Below are 22,700 nucleotides of genomic sequence, written 5' to 3' on the forward strand. Positions count from 1 at the left end.
TTTCACACATGAAAATATATTTGATTCAAATTTTAAATAAAAGTTCACTTCGCATTATAACAATTTTTATCCTTCAAGAAGAAAATTAAAGAATTTTTAAAAAAAATCGTTGAATCTCTCTTTCAGTAAATTATCACGTATTTACTTTTTTTACTTTTCAAATTCCACAAAACCATGTAATTTTCATCGGAAGAACTTTTCAATAATTTTACATTAAATACTGGATCACTAATTAAACGAGAACTATTTTAATTTACAAAAACTCGAGACCTCCTTTTCACATAAAAAAAAAAAAAAAAAGAAAAACTTTAAAACTCGTAAATCCCCTTTTCATCCTTTTAAAAGTCACAAAAATTTCTGAAATCCGTCCGAATTAAAAAATAGAGAAAAGAAATACCCATCTATTCACGGAAATAATCTTGGCTCACATTTTTCAACGTTCCATCGAGACAAAGAGAGATATTACGACCGCGTAATTTCTCACACATCCTGAACAGAATTTCCTCGAGCACGAGCCAAGGCTAATCTTAGGGTGTAATAATGTAGCAAGCAGGAAGGTTGTCAGACATGGGCCGGTGCAAAGAAAGAGAAAAGGTAGCATTCTCTGGCCGAAATAGTTGGCAGTTTTCCCTCGTTCGGTTGGGGAACGTGTCGGGCCAAGTCGAAGCAACAAGCTTCAATCGATGAGCCTCGTCGATGTCCCTCTCTCTTACCTTCTTATCTGTGGATTACATCGTACGTGGACAGTGTTAATGAATGGAGGTGCATGAAAGGACACGCGCGAGGAAAGCAGTGGCAATTAAAATTGTCTGGGTGTATGATGATCTGCGTTGAGAGATTCAGTGCGCATTTGAATTTTGGGGATGCTAAATTTTAGTTTTCCACGAATGGAACGATGATGGAGTAACGAGAAATTTTGAATAGATTTTAGATTTTAATGGAATTTTAAGCTTCTATTATTTTCGTCGAAGTTTTATATTAATCGTATAATAAAATTGTTAAAACTTAGGTTTAAATTTTATTATAAGTTAATAAGACATTATAAAAAAATATGTAAAATCTACTATTACAATCTCTTATGGCACTTTTAATTTATCTTGTATTAATTCTCTCTATGATTACTTCCTTCGACAAATTGATACAACGTCGTAAAAGAATTTTTACGTTCTACATATCTATCTATCTATCTTGTTCCTTTGCTAATAGAAGCATAACAAGTTTTCGTAGAACATTGTGTAAATGGTTATTGTTGAAAACTAGTCTGGGAAAGTTACTTTAACAAGTTAAATAGATAATAGTTGCTCTGTTTGAACCGAACAATTTAACATTGCCAATTCAAATTTCATCAGATATTTATATTTTCTATCAATTATGGAAAATTAAGTTATTTTGTAGTTTAATTTCGTAGTAATATTTAACATGGTTTTAAAAAAATGTTGATTAAGTCTCGATAATAGTTTGCAGCTTTACAACTTTTTTGATTACTTAATATCTCGTGATACGATAAAATATCCAAATATATCGTTGCATGCGAGATTTTTAATCAATCATTCGTTTGATATTATACTGATGACGGAATATTCGGTATTGAGTAGTTTTTCAAAATTCCAACATCGTTATCCAAAAATTCTCACGTCCTTCTTATTGTCCATTCCCATCCCAGACACAATAGCCTCGCCACCAGATGGCCATAACTATTTCGCAAACGTCGCAAATAAATTTTCCTTTTATTTAACGACCATAAGGTGACGCAAAACACGTTCCTTTCGAGGCATCATCGCTACGTATTTTTACGCGAACGCGATTTCGTGATTTATATCGCATTAACCGACAGAGTCCAACATTCTTTACGACCCATGCTTTGCCCCACACGCTCTCTTTGACCCTTTCGTCCGTCAATACGGATCGTTTTTGCCATGGATCTTTACGAGCCAATGCGAACGTCAGTGATCGTCTCGCCTCGGCCGCGTATCGCCGGAGGCACGTGGCTCTAAACGTCGGTTTATAGATAGCGACGTGGCTTAAGGGACCGGTGGACATCGTTGAGCCGCGGCCATAGTTGAATTATCGTCTCTTGCGAGACCGAGATTAAAGTTCCGTTTCCTAACGCTGAATCCAACGAAATTGCGATCTTCCTCGGCCACGATACGTCTCGAATACGGTTCGTTTCACGGTGAAAGAGAATTTTTAGATTTGGGTCATCGAATGGGAGGCTGGGTGAATCGATGGGATGGGACGTACTTTTGTCGTGATAATTTTTTCGATAAGAATTGGTTATTATATTGGTAATAGATGGTGAATGTGTACAATTTTTTTTTGATGAAGGGGTTAATTGATATTTTAGGTAATTGTAAGATGTAAAAATATAATATAATGGAATAGATAGAATAGATAGAATAAAAATAGAGGCATTTTATTGGATCGAATAAAATTAAATATTTATTCTTTTCTGTTTTAATTAAAGCAATTTCAATTTTTGATCTTTAATTTTTAAACCTATTTGGTAGTTTAGGTTTTAATTTAAAAATCTATTTTGTGACGAAATATTTTTAGATAGATGAATTTTGAGATATATATAGAATATAAATAGGAATATAATAGAAAATATAAGGATTTCATCTGACTAGAATAATTTATTCTTTTCTTTTTTTTAAAATTAAAGTAATTTAAATTTCTATAAATTAAAATTTCAACTTATTCACTATTAATTTGAGTTTTTTAAAAGCATTTGGTTATTTTACGTTCTACTCTATTAATACTTCCAATATTAGATAATATTCATGATGAATTCTACAAGATGACTATCCGATATAATCGTGAGAACACAATTGCGCAGAATTGGGGACAAAAATATTTGGAAGGAAATAACAATTGTCAAATCATTTTCGATGGCAAAGATAATAAATTTTATCGTAAGAACACACACGCCTGAAATATCGCTGAAAATTTCAAAAAAATTCCACGATTTTTATAATCCACATCCAAGAGAACGTTCTTCCACTTTTAACACTCTAATATTTCATACATTCCAGTTAAAGATTCCAAGAAGGATCGTTAAGCCTGTATTGGAAGCGAATTCGTCGGCCATGTTGGTAGCCAAAAATAACGATGTTTTAATTAAGCATACAAGTCGCTTCTTCGATTTCTTCGTTGGAATAATATTCACGGGTGGTCCGAGACTCTTCCTTTCGGGTTTAGGGACTAAAATAAATCTCTGCTTCTTTATTTTCCGCTGTTCGTCACCTAATCACGGCTTCTCGAGATTCCGCGGGCCACGTGTGTACGTGTGATCGATCGCAAAAACTCGATGAAATACAAACCAACGTCTGTTCCCTTCCGCGTGCAAGCGATGATATACGGCGCTGTTAATTAAAGCGGCGGGGGAAATTCGACAGAGTACAAGGCAAAGTTAATGGGAGGGACGTTGAAAAAAAAAAATTACGGCAACTAATGGAACGATATTATCATGGTATCTCTGTTGCCTTTCGATTCGAATAAATTTATGCGATTGTGGGATCACTTATAATGATCACAGAAGGAAGAGGAAAATGAATTTCGAATCGTACTTAGTTTCTTGTTTTACATATGTACAGATTATGTAGGAAGTAATCTTGTTGATTGTTCAATTTTCAATGGAGAATTGTCTTTTATATTTGTAAGAGAAAAATATTTGTTAAAAAATTAAAATCGTATAACGATTAATCCACGATCTATGAAAGAACAAAACTTACTTACAATAAATAAAATAAAATTTTCAAGAAAGCTAATAATAATAATAGTAGTTTCCTATCAAGTTACAATTACGAAATTGGTTATTGTCTCTACTTCCGGTCAAAGAACGGACGGAACGATCCACTTTGTTTGTCGAACTCTCCCCAGAATTTTGCCGGCTCTTCAACGGTCTCTGGTGCATCGCTTCATTAACGAGCACCACTTGAGCCCCGTTGTTGCCGAGGACGACGTCGCCACTCGAGTTCCACGCTTAATTATTCCACCGCCACCCGGTACACGTGTCTCTGGATCGGGGCTTTCCCTGTTCTTTTAATTCCGCTTTATATCGTTTCTTGGGCCACTGGGTTAATAGAGTGTCGTCATTCGTCGTCATTATAGCGGTCGATAGTGGATCCTATTTTCATTTCTCGATGTTAACTTCGCCACGGGGAGAGATAGCTTTAACGCCTCTGTTTGAATTAAAATAGAAATTTAAATTAGGGATATCTTTTCTTTTTTTTTTTTTAAATTATTATTATATCTTGTAAATTTTATTAGGATTGTTTAAAAAATTGGTATTAAGTCGCCTAGAAATTAAAATTATTTTGTGCAATTTTTAATTTTTTTTATCTAATGTTGATTATGTAGTATGTAAATTTTTTTAGCTCTAATATTTTTTTTAGAGTTTTTATATTAGGAAATTTTGATTTTATCTTTATTATGTTATATATCATTTTAAAGTGTGTTTACTTTCAATTACATTAGAATCTAAATTATATCTTTTATAAAGATGTACTAAATATATAATACAATTTTTGTCATTAATTTTTTATATAAAATAGAAATCAAAATAGAAAATCAAAACATAAATTTTAATAATCTTTAATTTGATTAAATTTTTATTTTTTTAAATTATATTTTAAGTAAAATTTTACTTTTTTAAAAATTCCAGAACAATTCAAAGTAATTTGATGTTAGATTTTTAGGTATCTTTGTTTTTTAGATTTTACTTATTATTTTTATACTAGATAGATATAGAATATTTATGATCAATTGCTATTGGTTTCACATAAATAGTAAATGATATTTCATAAAAATAATTTGTTATTAATCTTTATTATCGTGTTCTTCTTTTTATTTATTTTTTTTTAATTATTGGTGTCAATGTTTTATGTTTTAATTGCATCAATTACTCAATGTTTTATCGATTTCATCATGCAGACTAGAATAATTTGCAAGTCGAATCGGTATAATTATTGCACAAATTAAATGTTCTTAACAGATTCAAAGAAATATAAGAATTGCAAATAAGGATAGAATAAAGTATAGAAACATTTTTTTTCTCGTAGATTGTACGTTATATTTAAGCTTTATAGTTTCATTATTACAAATCTTTTTTTATAGTTCTTCTTTCTCTTTTAATGACACGCTTCCTTTGGATTGAGATTTATTTGTTTTTTTCCTCCAAGAAATTTCTTATCCAATGATATCATGCATTTAAAGAGACCTTTCAAAGAGACCGGTCTGATGTAATAAAAATAAAAATAAAAATGGAGCATTTAATCATTAAAGAGCGACACGTTTTAATTGGAATAATTTATGAGCTTTTAAAAATAAAATTTCTTTGTTTCTAATTGGTTTCATCACTTCACTATCTCTTCTTCTTTCTTGTTTTACTTTTTTTAATTAAGCATTTTATCTAACCATTATCAAGCCATTAGCGACGAAATTATTCTAATTTTCTTTTATCATTCGATAAATGACATGTGTTTTATTTCCTATTGCGATAAAATTTTGAATCAATATTGATTATAATAATATCGTTCGCTGCATATAATTTATTTATAATTTCTAATTCTAAAATATTAATAATCTCATTATCTTTATCGGGATATAAATTAAGATTTTGAAATTATATTATGTAAGCTTTGAGAAAAGAATATTGAGTATTAAATTACGATAAAGTACTTTTCTTTTTTTAAAATGATTATTTTTCGTTATTTTACTCGATGTTAACAATATTTTTTTTTTATTTTCATTTCTTCCATTGTGAATAGCTATTGCATGAATTTAAAAGAGCCATTCTATTATCTCATTAAAGCGTTTGCATGTGCATTTCAGTAAATGTTTCTAGACATTACATTGCTTAGAAACAAAAGAAATAAAAATATCTGGAATAACAATATCTTTTGTATATATAACGATATTACGTGTATTAAAATATAATTTTTTGAATATAATAGAGCTTCAAATGTTCATAATTTTTATATATTCATTAATTCTAATTTCATTGTTGGATTTGAAATTAATTTAATAAAATAAAATTAAAAACAAAAGATATAAGATTTAATTAGCATTATACATAATGTATAATGATATATAAAACAAACAAATTGTCTCTTAAAGTTAATTATCATTTTTTATCATCACTTTTTTTTTAAATTCAAAAATTATATTTTCAATCATTTCATCACTTAATCTATTTAAATAATATTTTGTATAGCAATCGTATCTTATATAATATAATATACGTATTCGTAATATTTCTGAAACACTATGATACGAAATACAATAATTTTCTCTGCGAAAAACAATTTTTCAAATATAATTATAAAACAACAATCCCAAGAAAGCGAGAGTATCCGTTAGAATTTCTTCATTCACATATCTCGATCGAATTCTGTCAGGGAGTATAACATCAGGGTGCAACGACCTTGGCAAACGGAAATCGAAATCTACGGGCACGGCCGTACACGTGGGGCAATCAGTCGAGGTATTACGCAAAGGCATAGTTCTCGATCGTGATTCACGATCGACGATCAACAATTGCCTTTCGCCGACAGATGCAAATGCGTGTCACACTTTTGCAATGAATTCCTCGTGTTCCACTAACCCCGACACGTGAGAAATTGTCCGTTGTTTGACGCTTGTACATCTACTAATGTATAGACGGCGTGTCATTTGACGGTAAAATCGTTTTTCCCATTATTTTTATACATTCGTATCGATACACGTCGTTTTTCGACGTGGAGAAATATATTTCTCTCGGGGTGTGCATGAACGAGCTCGTAATTTATTCAAATTTCGATTTTGTTTGAGATTGGTCGTTGCTGGAAAATTTTTCTTGAGGAAAAGTTACGCGATGTATTTATAAAGAGTCTAGCTTTATAATATTATGTTATTTTCAATTTAGAGTGTAATTAAATTTTATTGGGGAACATTACATGTTTCGATTATGATATGATTTTCGAAATTTTAAATATCAGTATGTAGGAATGGAATATCTTATTACATTTATTTCAAATTTTAAGAAATAAGATTTGTAATATTTTCACAATATACTAATTAAGTTACTTTATTTAGATTATTATTCTTTTTTAGTTATTTAAAAAATTTTTTTTAAGTAGGAGATAATATTCTTTATATTTTTTATCTGAGATGATGCTAATTCTTGGATCAAAAACTTTTGAAACTTTCCTTATTTCCTTCCAACTTCCTTATTCAATTTTTCATCCCTTTTTGATATACAAGATATACTTTCAAACTATATTTTCTGAATTTTTATTATGTATTTAATAAGCCATTCCGTATGCATGGAACTTATTATAATCTTTTAACCTGTTTCAAATTATATTCTCTACTCTTTCATGTAACACCAAAGTTTCAAGCTCATCTTTAACATCTCGGGTAGCATACGTAACAAATAATACTAATACTAATAATAATAATAATAATAGACATGCACATCATAATTTTTTCTTTTTTTTCTTTTCTTTTTTCTCAAAAAAAATTATCAAGTCATAAAGTTAGATTTCCTTTTCATCGAGGCTACTTACGCTAAATAAGTTCGTTGTATACAGTAGCAATTTTCCTGGGGCAAATTTTCAACACCTTTTGAAGGCTTGCTTTTTCTCCAAGAGATCGCATTAACGAAACACGTTTCAGGAACCCAATTTTCCGCCGACCTTACCATCCATGCCCCGCCCTTAAAGTCTCAAGAGATGGACCTTATTGTTTTTCTCTGTACAACGATAATGTTTCGAATCGTTTTTGCGCTAATCACGCGTCCTTCTTCCACGAGATCCCGTATCTCTTCCCCGTGAAAACGTTACAACCCCTATTTAGCTTCATTTTAATCGCTATCATTCCGGTTTTTTATCCCACGATCTGTTTTTACCAGGCCACTTAACTCGATGCTCGGCCCATTGTTGCATCTAAATAGAGTGTACCGAATAATAGATGATTCTTGGGATGTTGGAATGATATGAAGAATATTGCAGGAAACGTTTAAACGGGTCTTTGTACATCTGGAAAATTATTCTGGATTTTAGCTCTGTTTCATTTTTTGATGACTCTTTTGGAAAATAGCATTTTTCAAATTTATTTCTATCATCTTTAACATTTCGTTCGATCTTTGATGAATTTCTGTAATATTCGTATAGCTTTATTTAAGATGTCTTTGTTAATATTTTATTTAGACTTCCATTTTTAATCCTGAGATATGCTTGAAATTAATTAATTATTATTTATAAATTGATTTTTTTAAATATGGTTCGCATCTATGGATAGAAATAGGAAAGGATCGAAATATTATTTAATTTATAACTAAACAATTAATAATTTTCGAATAAAATATTACCAAGAATAATATATTGGAACAATGACTAATATTATGAACGAAATATTAATATTTTTAAAAAATTCCAAATTATTCTAAATATTTTACTAATCTTACCCATATAATAGAACATAATATTAAATTTGAATAATTATATATAAAAAAAAAGAGAGAAGTAGAAAAGAAGAAAAAAGGAAGACGAATTCTACAATTCTAACAAGTATTCATTAGATATTTAATGGAACAGAGCGAGGGACTAACTTTAGGAAACGTTTAATTTCAGATTGCAGTCGCTGATATTCGCCTTGTTCTGTGTGACGCGCGTCAACGCGGACTTTTTCGCCGAGAAGAAAGGTAAGTGTCAGTTCATTCAACGATAATGGGCCGACTCGGAGGGGTTGGTGATTCAGAGATTCGAGGACCATTTGTCCCTCTCTGCCCTTCCAGACGTCGTCTACTATGACGATCCGCGGTACAAAATTCTCAGGAGAGCTCTCCACTCGTCAAGAACTTCTCGAGAATATTCAGCGGGTTTTTTACCAATCTTTCCCGCCAACTTCTAACGTTATTCATTTTACGTGAGCAACGATTCGCTCGTAACGAGTTATGCGGAATTTCGTTGCTTTCTATCATTCCAATTATTTTTCCTTTTCTTCTTTCTTTTTTTAAATTTAATAATTTTCATTTTTCTCTCGTTTAATATTAGTATTACTTGTTATAGCGGTTTCATCATTATTAATTAGAGAACTTATACAAAAATTAATATTATTCGTTGTTATACATCTTTTTGATAAGATAAATTGATAAAAGGGAATTAAAGGGGATTATTTTCAATCGATTTAAAGATATTTCTTTTTAAGTTAGAGAATAATTCACACATCATTTATTTACTAAAATTTTAATATTTTAGATATTGAAGTAATTTAATTTTTTTCTCATTTTTTATTATTTTTCATTGGTGAGTGTGAAATATTTACTGTATTCTATATTTTTATTTATCATATATTAAAATTAAATTATAAATATTTTTCAGGTAATTATGTAATGTAATTTTATTTTGATAAAGAAAAGTTTCTAATATTCTTTGTTGAATTGGATATAAACTATGAACATTTTACTAGTATTGATAGTTTCTTTGAATTCAGTTATAGCTCGAATCTTTCTCCGTCCCATGTGAAAAGTGCAGTGATTCTTTTCGAACGTGTGGACTTCTTTCTTATTTTTATATAAACGAGTTCGCTCGTAAAAATAAATCGACTATCCTCGATAACCCATTAAAGTTGATGTAACAAGTTAGAATCTTTATTTCCGATTTATCACTGTGTTATTTTTTATTTAGATCATATAATTTTAATAAATCATTAGTAATTTTTCTTTAGTTGCTTTTCGATTTATTAAGAAGGGGAGAGAATCCTAGATTTGTTAGATTAATTTTTTTTAATTTGTTTGTGAGATAATAAAATTAAAGCTGAAGTTTTTCACATAGTAACATATCACAAGTTTTTGGTATTAATAACAACGAGATGAGTGTACACAAATTTTAAGTAATTACGAATTTCTTCAATTATATTTTCATTTTTTAACATTAATAATGATGATATTAATTGTATAAGAAATGCGAGGCACGTTTCGAATAAGAATGGAAATCGGTGAGGAAGGATTTAATAAAAATCTTGCTTGAAACGTGATTACAAAGCCCTAATATCTTGAAATGGTTTTATGATCATCAGCATATCTTTATTTCCTCCTTTAAGAATTTCATAACCCGAAGAGTCGCTCCTCAGATTCAGCAGATATTTCATTCCGGCAAATCGTTTTTATACAGACTCTCATCCCGTTTCCGGCGTTCCATATTATTCTGATCAGCCGTTATAAAGTCGAGGAATGGCGACTGAAGTTGAATTCCTAAGAAATAATTTGTCGATTCTTTCTTCGTGTGCTATCTTCGTTCCGAGAAATATATTAAAATTGAAACAAATATCATCGCATGCCATTGTAAAAAGATCATGACGAAAATGAAAGTAGGAAACTATATTCTCATAAATTTTATCATCAAATTGCAACAATTTAATTAATAAATATTCTCGATCGAACATTTGATTTTTCCAGAATAAATTTCTTTTTTTAATCATCACTAAAACTTCTTAAATTTTCCAATAAACGATTGCAAATTCTCAAATATGGTTAAATTCGATGGTAAAAAATTTCGACGCATGATAAATTGTACCAGAGAAACGAGCATAAATTTATTTCTTTCGATTCAAAGTTGTACTTACGTATCTCAGGATCGCGAAGGGATCCACATTTATACTTCATTTCCCAAGCGATTTTGCCGCGATGCGGGGGACGCGGTTCTGAGAAATTGTCTCGAAGACAATCCGAAGTCGATAATCCACGGGTGTAAGAAGCATCGCGTTATCCGGAAGCCCGAAAGACTCAGCCGCCTCGGTGAGTTTCCGGTTCCCTTATCAGGGGCGGATGCAAAGAGGGCAGATCGGCTGTGGGTTACGGCGTAGGGAGAATAGGGTGGAAAGGGACGAATAGCTCCCGCAGGATGCGAGATAACTCTCATCCCCGTAGCCTCATTTGTATCCGCCTCCCTACTTCCGCTTTCTATGGCGAACGAGTTACTTTTTGCTCTGCTCTCCCTCGTCAATATTTAACCACGCGTCGTTGGTCAATAACAATTGTTATTCCGATCTTGATCTTTTGAATCGATAATTGAGAGTGTCTTTAATCGTGACGGGGTTTTTTAATAGTTTTTTTTAGGGATTCGATAAAATCGAATGTTGAAAATATAAAACTATTTCGAATGGAATGTTGGTTTTTTACGGTACTTCAATATTTTTAATTTAATTTAATTTGAATATCGATTTTCCTCGTAGTAAAAATTTCTTCTTAATAATATAAAATTATAAAAAGATATTCAATCTTTGATAGAATAATTTTTGAAAAATAAATAATAATATTTTTATAACATATGAAAATAAATATTTTCATGTATATTTGATTATAAATCCACAAATTAGCTAAAACTACATTAAATTAAATTAATTTTTAATTATTTTTAGGAGTTACATGTTTTATTTTATTTTATTTTATTTATTAAAATTTAAATCCTAATGAAAAAAGATTCGATATAGATATTTTGCAATATAACATACAAACATTTTTTAATTTTTAGCTGTTATCAATAATGTCGACAATAATTTTTAAATTTCATAACATAAATATATATCTATATTATATTGAAAGAATCAAGATTATTTCTTGTTTTCGTTACTGTCATCTGATAAGCTGAAAATTAATTTCATTAATTGCGTATAAAAAATTAACGAGGATTCATCATGGTTCAATTCATCTTACCATGAAATTGTTCTTGTAACAAGATAATGAATATACCTCGATGCAATTCAGGAACTGTGCAAATAGGAATTTATCGGCATTGGTTTAATTATCTTTCCAGCGAACATTTCAGCGAAATAGTTGAATATGGACGCGAAATAGATAAATTACTGGAGGAGTATCGTCCAAGTTGATTTATCGCTGTTAGTGTTTGATTGACTGGCGTGCATAGCCACGTTTTATAGTCTGTAATCTAATTTAGTAAAATGATGCTATGAAAATGGTCAATTCTGGTGAGAAATTGAGTTTTAAATGAAATTATGATTCGTTATTTTTATTGAAGTTTTCATGCAAAAGAATATGTTTCTATTTTAAAAATTGAAGGGAATGGAATAAAATAGGATATTGAGGACAATATAGAACGTGATTAACATGAATTTTATTTGCATTGTTATAACGTGAAGATCTTCTCATTATCATTTTTCAAAAGTATAAAATTTATGTACGTATATTCAGTTTCATGACATGAAACGTTTACGATCCTCTTGAGAAATGATGTTTCATTCGTATTACTTACGTTTTCAAGAGGACATATCCTCGAGATATACTTATTAGGGCTTTATAGAAATCATATGAAAATAATGACGTACTTAAAAATTCATTTATTTATCGTAGTTATGTTATCAGAATCCTTTTGTCTTGAATTCTGTTTTCAATTTTCATTATGTAAGATAAATATTAAAATTTCTTTTATATAGTAATACATACTTTTTAGTCCTTGTCTTTTTTAATTACTATTGTGTAAAAAATGAGGATTCATGATAAAAATTAAAATTTTCTTATAATTAATATTCTTTAAAAATTAATAACTTATTCTTTAAGAAAATATTATAAGAAACGAATAGAATATGAAAGAAAATTTAAATATTTATGAAAAAAATGTATATATATTTTTTGACTTGATATCGTAAGAAAACAAAAATTATTTAAATACGAAAAGGAATGAAGAAAAAAATAAGGAATTCAACGTTATAGAGAAAAAAATAAAAATATATGGCAAATACTTCAGTAGTTACGATTGATAGTGTAATTCTTTAAAAACAAATGAGACATCGTCTCGATTAAAATTTATGAGCTGAGGTAGGTACCATTAAAAAATCTGAAACGAGCTATCAGGGACAGTTTGTTTTTTAAACGATGAGAAAAGAATATAATACTTTTGATAGTTAGAATATTTTAGATTTTTATTTATTATATCGTGAAAGAATTTTTAATCTTTCTTTGAGCTAATAAACCAAATAAAAGATTAAATCTACATGATCTCATATATATTCTATTCTTATTCTATGAATTAAAGTATGCAATGCACATTCGTTATATATATGGGCACAGTAAATACTATTACCATTCTTTATTTTTTCCATTAATTTCCATGGATTAAAAAATTATAGTATTAAAATTATAGTGTCAAAATATTTTATACAGTAAAATATATAAATATAATATATCTTGTGGAAAATTAATTTTAAATTAAGTAGATAGATATATATATTTTTTCGTAAATATTTAAATTCTCTCTTATAATCTATTCGTTTTTTTATTATATCATTACAATTATAATTTATTATTAAAATTTGAATAAAAAATGAATGTTGGTATTACTATATAAAATAAATTCACCAAGGCCTCACGTATTAATGTACGAAAATTTTTTCCAAACTAAATTCTTTCATAAAATTGCATCACTATAAATATCCATTTCCCGTCGCTACTTTGACCCGCCGCTGAAGCATCTTTTTAAAACCTGTTCCACAGCCTACCGAAGTTTATTCGACGTGACTTTTTCAGGTCAACCATTCTTCACCGTATACTTAATCCTACGACACGTTATTTCCGGATTGATGACAAACGACAAACACTTCAAATAAAAATATTTTGTATATATTTTCGTATCTGTTCACATATCTGGATGATTAATTAATTTACATCTTCGACGAATTCTTTTCACTCGAAATAAAAATATCAATTAGTGTTGAAAGAAAAATGTTGCGCAAAGAACGAAATGTTTACGATGTGTGTCTCGAATTTTTTTTCTTTTTTTTTTCTTTGATGTACACGGCGGATGTGGGCGTCGATCGAACTTTGCATACTTTGTAATCGGGTTGGGATCCAATAATTCGGCATGACTCATCGATCAGTCACGGTTTAAGCTGGATTTACATGCGTCGTGTGTCGGCTAATCGATTCCACTCGTGAATTCGTGTTGCATTTTAAATGGCCGTGAGAGTGGTGACAAGTTAAGAATTTCGCGACGTTCGAATTGTTCTTATTTTTTTTCAAGATTGATAATCGGTTTTCACGAGATTGAAAATTGGAAAAACGATTATTTCATACTATTGAATCAGTGATTCGATTCGCGATATGTTTTTAATAAATTGGATTATTGAAAGTTGGTTTTATTGTTTGTTTGAATTTATTTGTTATTTGTATCATAATTTATATATATCTAATTAAATTTTTATCTTGTGATATTAAATTTTAGATTTAAATATTACAATTTTTAAATATTACGACATTTTATGACACATCAAATATGAGTGATCGTGATTGTGATTTCACTTGGGCGTGATTTTACAACTTGAACAACTTTGTCATCTTTTGATAGTAATATTTTTTCCATTTCGAATCATGATGACGAAGCGAGTATATATCATCATTTATACATAGGCGTGCTATACATGATATACATATGATAGTCACTGAGAAAAATAAGATAGAGTTACGAGTTTTCTATGAATTATGATAAATGGATAAATTTAAATTAAAGCAAGCATTAAAATGACGAATCGCGTAGATATAAAAATGTATTCTTACTTTCAGTATAAAATAATGACATTATTACATGATTTCATTATTGCAAATAGGAATAGAAACATATATGATGTTACATAGAAGAATATACGTAATAAATCAAGTAAAGATCCAATTTATATCCATCAAAGGATTTTTTAAATCAATAGAGTCTATAATATACATTAGTAAGATTGTAGTAAGCAATATTTTTCCAGAAATAAATATATTTATCCCGCAATTTACCTTAAAACTCGATTATCTTAAAACCCTATTTAAGTTAGGAAGAATTTAAACGGTTATAACTCTGAAGATAATAATTCGCGGTCAATGGATGAAAGACCATTAAAAGCGCGGAACCTTCCTCTTTAAAACACTTTTTTCTTTATCCCTATACGATTTCCAGTTTCCGAGATATCGCCGTGTAAAGAAAAGAATAATTTTTAATCATTTGTCTTAAATTCTTAACTGATTAAAATAAATTTCTATTAAAATTATGAAAATTTTAAATCTCTATAATTCTGAATATAATGATTTCCGGTCAACGAATTAACGATTATTAGAAACGCGTATGTTTGCTCTTTAAAATGCTTTTTGATTTTTTTCGATACGACTTCCGGTTCTCGAGATATCATCGTGTAAAGAAAAAGAATTTTTAATTGTTTATTATTTCTTGTTATTTACTCGCTCGCGCTTTGCTTACTGATCTATTCCAAACTTCAGACAAATGGCAGACGCGATTCCCGGAAAAACGTAGTACGCGATTCCAAGAAAAAATGTAGGTCATTGGATCGCGAGCCCATTCATAAACTCCGCACTGTTAGAAGCGCTATTGACACTTTGAATTCTTATATCCCGATAACCGATTGAAATATCGGGATAATTCAAAAGGCGATTTCAATAGTACAGTTTTCTGAATGCATTTTGATGACAAAATATATTTTACACTAAAATTCGAAATTTCATTTGTGAATTTTCGTGAATATAATGGATATAGTTTAACATGTAGGACAACATTTTTTTAGATATTAATTAATATTCGAAGACATATTTTATTAGCTATAATCTATTATCTTATAAGCACTTTTGTGTTCCTCTGGAACGTCATTTCAAACGTTGTCTCACATATGTAATTTATATAAATATTATCTGTTCTATCTACATATAAATAGATTACATATAAATGCTTATTGCTTATCGATTCGAAAAACAAAAATTCGATATTCGAAATTCAAGGGAGAGTACGTCAGGAAGAGACAATGGTTAATCTATCACGAGTCAGCAAATGATAGAAGCTACGTGAAATATCGTAGTTTGTTCACAAGATAGCCTCAGGGATATGAATCGGGGAGCAGCCGACTGATAAACCGCAGGATTATACACATGTTAGAGACAAGGGGAGGTTGATGCTGGAACAAGTAGGCGATATATTACAAGCTGGGTTAACCATACATAGTGAAAGTTGCCGGAGATTGTCGGGAAAAAGAAAAGGGGGTGAGAACGAGCCTTCAGATATTTTACACTCTCGGCACGTTTCGTGCCCAATATATCTGTCCGGGTCAGAAGCCTGTGTGTAACACGTTTCCACAATCATTTTCTATGATTTCTCTCTATATAATTCTCTTCTCGTTTTTAATTTTCCCTTTTGTATTTCACACTGTCGAGTTCTCAGTGATTACGATTTGTTACACAACAACAAATTTGATTATAATTTGGTCGCTGATTATAGTGCAATGCAAAATAACATTGTTATATATAAATTTTATTTGCTCGTTTTGTAGAATAGAAAGAAGAAAATTTTGTTAATTGTTAAAAATATGTATATTCCTTAAATTTTATATAATATTTTTTTTCGTGTTTAAATACATCTAAATATAATAGTTATCCTGAATTAATATTAATTTTTTTTTTCTTGTATTCCTGTGTTCAGTTTCTTATATTCATATATTTCAAATATTTGAGAAAAAAATATTAGATATTTAAATATAAATAATATCAATGAATTATTATTTATATTTTCGTACATACAATAATCAGCCAAAATTATTAATCATAGCTAACGATAATTCGTGATGGAATTATTCCTTTGCCATTCTCCTCTTTGAAGGTATATACATCAATCTCATCAGAGTCGGTTCGAAAATGTCAATCAATTAGCGTACAGTAACCATTGTAACAAGTTGGGCGGATAGTAATTACACTGTATAACACCTTAATGTAGTTAATCCTGTCCAATTGCATATCTTCTACACTAGTCACACAAGATTAATCTGTCGTGTGACATGTAGATTATTGCAATCTACGCAATAGATGCGCTCGAGTGAATTTCGTCTGTTGATAAGAATAATGTTGACGTTTGATAAGTTAATCGTATGTAAAATTGTATAGTTTCAAAATATTACGATTTGAATGTAACTTAATGATTAATATTCAGTTTTCTAACCGATTGATTAAATTAGATTTTTCAAAGATCATGTATAATTAAATTCCGCGCGATTACGTTTTTAATCGTTCAAAGATTTCCTTCGCTTTGAACAAAAAAAAAGAGAAGGCGTGAAAGGGGTTGGTTGTCGATATCGTTTTTAATCGAGCTCGTAAAACAACCTGGATACTCGCGATATATCTCGCGTGAAATAAAACACATTGCACGATTCCTATCTTTCTCATCATTTTCCTCTATCGCATTTCTCGATTCGTTTTGTTGTTTTTCCAACAACCAATGCGCGTCAATAGAGCTCGGATCTCCTTCTTTTCAAGAATTTTCACAGCTCTAGTTGTCGATTCTCTCTTTATTTGGCGTTCGAAAGTTTAAAGCTGATGATAAAAGCTCGATAGAGCTATGCGATGGACTATCGATTTATCGAAGACGATTGAGTTTCCGGTTTATCTTTTGTCTTGCATCGAGTTATTTTGCCAAGTTGGTCGAAGAATTTATTAACTCGATTCCATGGTTCTGCTGATGATGAAGAGAAAAATGTTTATTGTTATGTTGCATCTTTTATAAATATTAGAATGTTTGTTGATCTTTTAGGAAATTTAGAAAAAGAAAAATTTAAAATTGGAATTTTTAAGAGAACAGTTTTTTATTGTATGAAATCTCTAGCTATTAAATATTTTCATAATTTTGTAATAATTTTGTACAGTTTTTTTTATTCTATTTATTTTTATAATATAACTATAAATTTAAATATTAAAATCGTCAATTTAGATAGGAATGATTTTTTCTTTCCAATTTTAGTTCAGTACATTAAAGAATCAAGATCATTTTCAATATATTTTATTCCTTATTGATTAAATTATTATTACATTATAATATAACAACTAACAATCGTAATAGTTAAAATAATTGATTTACTTCTGGAAATAATGATATTATCTTTACAAACATTGTTTATATTTAAACAGTGTCATACGTTTAATGAATCTTAATTTAATTTATACATTACGATATCATTGTTTTCATTCAAACAGTTCGTCATTAATTTATTCATTTCGAAAAAAAAAAATAAAACTCCAAGTGGTATCAGTATATAAAATTTTCGAAAAAAAAAAATTCTCAAGAGAATTATCCGTGAAAATAACGGTATAAGCATGTATGAACCGCGCCTTAATTTTAATTCTAATAATAAGCCTAATTATAATAATAATTCTAATATTAAGCCTAATAATTCGTTATTATTCGCATTTCGGTGGTAGATATCACGCAAACCACGCTGCCCGGATACAAGCAGGCGGATCGAGCCAGCCTTGGCTTTTCGCGATGGAAAATTAATAAATAGCGGAATTTCAACCGGGCGAAATCGGATTAAAGCTTGAGAGAGCGAACATTCAAGGGTGGGTGAGAAGGGGGTGAGAAAATGGAGGGGCTAAACAGGGAAAGGCAACTTTACGCTTGAGCTTCGGCATTTAAAAGCGTACCGCGTTGGAAAGCTGCCGCCTGAGTTAACTTTATGGAAGTTTCTTGCGGGGAAAAAAGGTGGTTCTGTGGAAACCGGAAACGGAGGGAGGAAATCGGAAGATCGTAGATTCGGGTGGATGTCGTTCGGCCACCGTTATTCTTGGTGAGGGAAAGGGTGGTCGAGAAGCTGAAGGATTTCGTTTTCCATGGTATTGCCCAAGGAAAAAATTCTTTGTTTAATTCTGTGTGGTTCGTAATGAATGGACGTGTTGTGATTAATCACTTTCTTTGAAATGATTCGAATTTTGTTTCGAGTTTAATTCGTCTTTTATGTTTGGAATTTAATTTGAATTAGGAGACATGATAAATCTAAATATATTGATCATAATAATAAAATAATGGTGCTGCTTTTTTGCTTGAAGAATTCTTTTGTTCTTTCGAATAAAATATACCGAAGGTATTCTTTATTTTTAGATGATTTCTATATTAAAAAATAAATTTTTGTAAGAGGGACATGGGAGATAAATATATAAGTTATAACATTGTGACACAAGTTCTCTTTACTTCGATACTCGAAACTAAGTGAACTAATGTTTCGAAATCTGTAATTTGTGTATATGTTGCAACTAGAAGTGAACATGGAGCCTGAAAGCATAACATATATACTTGTTGTATACGCTCATAACATACCAAGTTTCTGCGTACTTATTTAGTTCTGATATAAGCCTCAATTCAAGTTTGCGTAATGTGTTTCGTACAAATTTGCTTTTGCTATATGTAAAAAGAAAATAGAATTCTATAATTTGTCAAATCAAAAATTTATTTGATGCATTAATATATATATATAATAATAGACTACATTCATCTATAGATATATCATATCGATTTAAATGAAGAATTTATTTGACGAAACTCCTTTCTATTAATCAAAAGATTAATATTCTTTTCGTTATTTTAATTGAACATCAGAGATACTTTTTAATGAAGTCTGAAGTAAACGAAGAAAAAAGCATTTATACATATAAATAAATATTTATTATAATTTAAATAACTCGATAAATCAATATACGTTAGTATTCTATACAAATTGTGCAACTTTTGCACAACTTTCACAAGATCCATCCACGTTACAAGAAAATTCCAAAAGTTTATCCGACCCAAAAGCAAATATTTTCTCGAGTTCCCGATTCTTCAAATTCCCCTAGCCATTAGTTCGCTACAAAGTCCACAAAGAACCACTTAAACGCATAATACAGACAATTTCAAAGGCGTTTAGACTTTGACAGAACTCGCACAAAACAGCTTGAGAAATAAGCTACAAAATATACATTAGTCAATAGTTCCCTATATAAATTCTACGATGTTCAAACTTGCAGAAAATCCATCGACGGTAAAATTCGAAAACTTTATCCGACCCAAAAGCAAATATTTCCACGAGTTCCCGATTCTTCAAACTTCCCCATCGATAGTTCAATACCGAGTCGACAAAGAAGCACTTAATCTCTCAGAATCCCTTCCCCCTCAATATCATGCTCGGCAACCGTCACAAATCGCCCATGATACATACCATCCCCTCGACGTAAATCTCTCTAAACGCATAATATCACGAGTTCGAGTATGCATCGCGGTGACTGTGAAAATCTCTTTGAGCCGTGGAGCGCGCGAAACGAGCGAAAAAGGCGCATCCGTGGAAATAAGTCGACTTTATTAAAATATGTCGGCTCACCCGGAAGTAACGGAAGCAAGGGAGAGAATAGGGAGGAAAAGAGGCGGAAATTCGTGGAAGGGAACGAGAGGAGAGGCACTTTCTCACCTCGCGGGTTGAAACTGACGAGTGGGGCTTGGTAACGAATGGTCGTTACTCTCGTGCACGGAGCAAAAACCTCGTAAACAAAACAGTAGCACCGCCGGTGTACAGTGCCTCGTGGCTCAACTTCCACTTGTTTCACGCGTCTTCTCCACGCTCGCGCCCTTCACTCACCCTCCTTCTGCTCCACTTTCGTAACACACGTTGTCTGCACTGGGTTTCATGAACTCTGTCATGCTCTCATATCATTGACCTTAACTGTGATGTAGCCATTCGATTGTAACATGTTGTAATTACAGTTTAACGTAAAACAAAGATAATTATTGATAATTATCGATCAATTCGTCGATAATCTTATTGATTAATGACGATTGTTGTAGACTTCTTCTATTTATTTTATTTATTTATTAATTTTTTTTCTTTATTTTTCTTGATTTGTTTAGTTATTTATATATTTAGAAGTTTTTTTAAGTAACTTTTATATTCGTTCTTTTATTTATTAAAGAAAAGCTAGATGTTTCTTCTTTTCATTTACTTTTCTGACTATTATATAAAGAAAGCTAATTTTCTTTCTTAAGTTTCTTTTATTTGTTCCACTTCTGGAAAAGTAATGATTTTTTTATTTTTTAATTTTCTTCTAATTTTATCTTTTATGTACTTTATGAAAAGAATATGATTTCCTTTTTACGTCTTTTTTTTATAATTCTTTTAGCTATTTCGAGAAAGCAAGAGATAATTTAATTTGTACGTGGTTAAATCGTTTTGGAAATACGAGTTTGATGAAGATAGATGAGTACGTAATTTATGAAGATGTGAAGATTATTATACTATTAATTTTGCAGTTAGCGATGACGAACATCATATGAACTCTTTCAACTTCAATTACAAAAATGTTAAATTATATTTTTTATTTTCATATTACCATTTTAATCTAATCTATCAATTTATTATCTTTTACAACAATATCAATATATTTACAAAAATGTATTATTCGTCAGGATAAAGCTACTATATTTTCAATTTTGTACGAAGAATTTCACGAAACACTTCAACTGGTTGTTGGAGAATATACTTAAATAAATAGCACTATAATATAAGCATTATAACTTCGCAGTAGGCGGTAGTACATGCTTGCTAATCTTTAGTCAAGGAATTAGAGTGTCGTGGAAACTATTAGGATGATTCTTGCAGAGGCTGTACGCACATTTCTCACGAGATTTGTCGAGGAATTGAGGATGCATTGTCGATGTTTTTACGTGAGAGTACACGTACTTTGCATCAGGTGTCTCGGAAAACACGGCATTTTCATGCCTGACCTTCTTTTCACCTCGTTCATGTTTTTGCCCTGTTCTTTTCTTTTCACGCTTCATCTATTTGTTTCTTCTCTCGTGTTTTATCTTCTCATTTTTATGCAGTTTCATTTACTGTAGATAATTATAATTAATTGATCAGGTAAAATTAAGATAGATTATATTTCTGAATTTGAAATTCCCGGGTCGATTGAATAGAATAGGCGGGAAATTTAAAAGCTTTTATCTTAATAAATTAGAATATATAAATGTCAACTTAACTATAAAGGGGACAAAATAATTTTTATTAATTTTTAATAAAATTACACAGATTAATTCAGTTAATATTTATCAATCAAGTTTATTAATTATTCTAATTTTTAATTTTTAATTTTTTATATTAAAGTCTTTTAAATTTTTTAGATTTTTTTTAAAAAGTATCTAAATTTTTTGAAGAAAAATTTTAATGTTCTAATAAAATAAAATTGAGAAATGTAGACGAACGAATAATAAAATTGCTAAAAGCAAAAGAATCGGAGATACAGGATGCTTTAGCAGAATGAATAATTTATTTTTCACCGTGACAAACGTGAATTTAGTGGGATGTCTACTTTCCAGGATGGCTTTAGGGATCCTTACTTTTACGTACTATTATCTTTTATATGAAATTTACAAAAAACTTATATTTAATTTTTAGTTTAAAATCATATTTAACACTAATCTATCGATTTTTAACTGAAAGAAAAATATTAATTTTATTGTCATTTTAGAATATAAATGAAAAAAGAGAAAATACTATTTTTTTCATAAATTAATAAAAATTGCATACTTATATTTAAATTAATGATATTAACTTGTATTTAAATATATAATATACTACATATATTTTGCTATATCATAAAATTTTAATATAAGTAATTAATTTTTTTTAAAGAAATTGAAAATCGCGATTGAAAATTGTTGATTTAATAGATAAAAAATTGTTCCACACACGATTCCAATAGATTAAAAAAATATAAAATTATTCACTAATGTTTCTCTATAAAAATTCGATGTATTTAGATTATATCAAGTGTTACACATGTTGCAAGTTATGTGCAACTACAAATTTAGAACGCAGAGCAGAAGGAAGATCATAAATTCGTATCTTTATAGTCCACTTGCATTTCCTGTTCTCCCGTT

General features: G+C 29.8%; 1 protein-coding gene across 9 annotated transcripts in view; it reads left to right on the forward strand.

The window, feature by feature from the left end:
• LOC107997743 (collagen alpha-1(XVIII) chain) overlaps positions 1–22,700 on the forward strand; it is a 324,989-nt gene that overhangs the window by 12,998 nt on the left and 289,291 nt on the right. For all 9 annotated transcript variants that reach the window (XM_017056538.3, XM_062082618.1, XM_017056542.3 and 6 more), the window contains exon 2: positions 8,613–8,683. In XM_017056538.3, coding sequence (XP_016912027.1) covers positions 8,613–8,683 — 71 coding nt within the window. The remainder of the gene's footprint in view (positions 1–8,612; positions 8,684–22,700) is intronic.

The sequence above is a fragment of the Apis cerana genome, linkage group LG11 (genome assembly GCF_029169275.1).
Source record: "Apis cerana isolate GH-2021 linkage group LG11, AcerK_1.0, whole genome shotgun sequence".
Classification (NCBI taxonomy): domain Eukaryota; kingdom Metazoa; phylum Arthropoda; class Insecta; order Hymenoptera; family Apidae; genus Apis; species Apis cerana.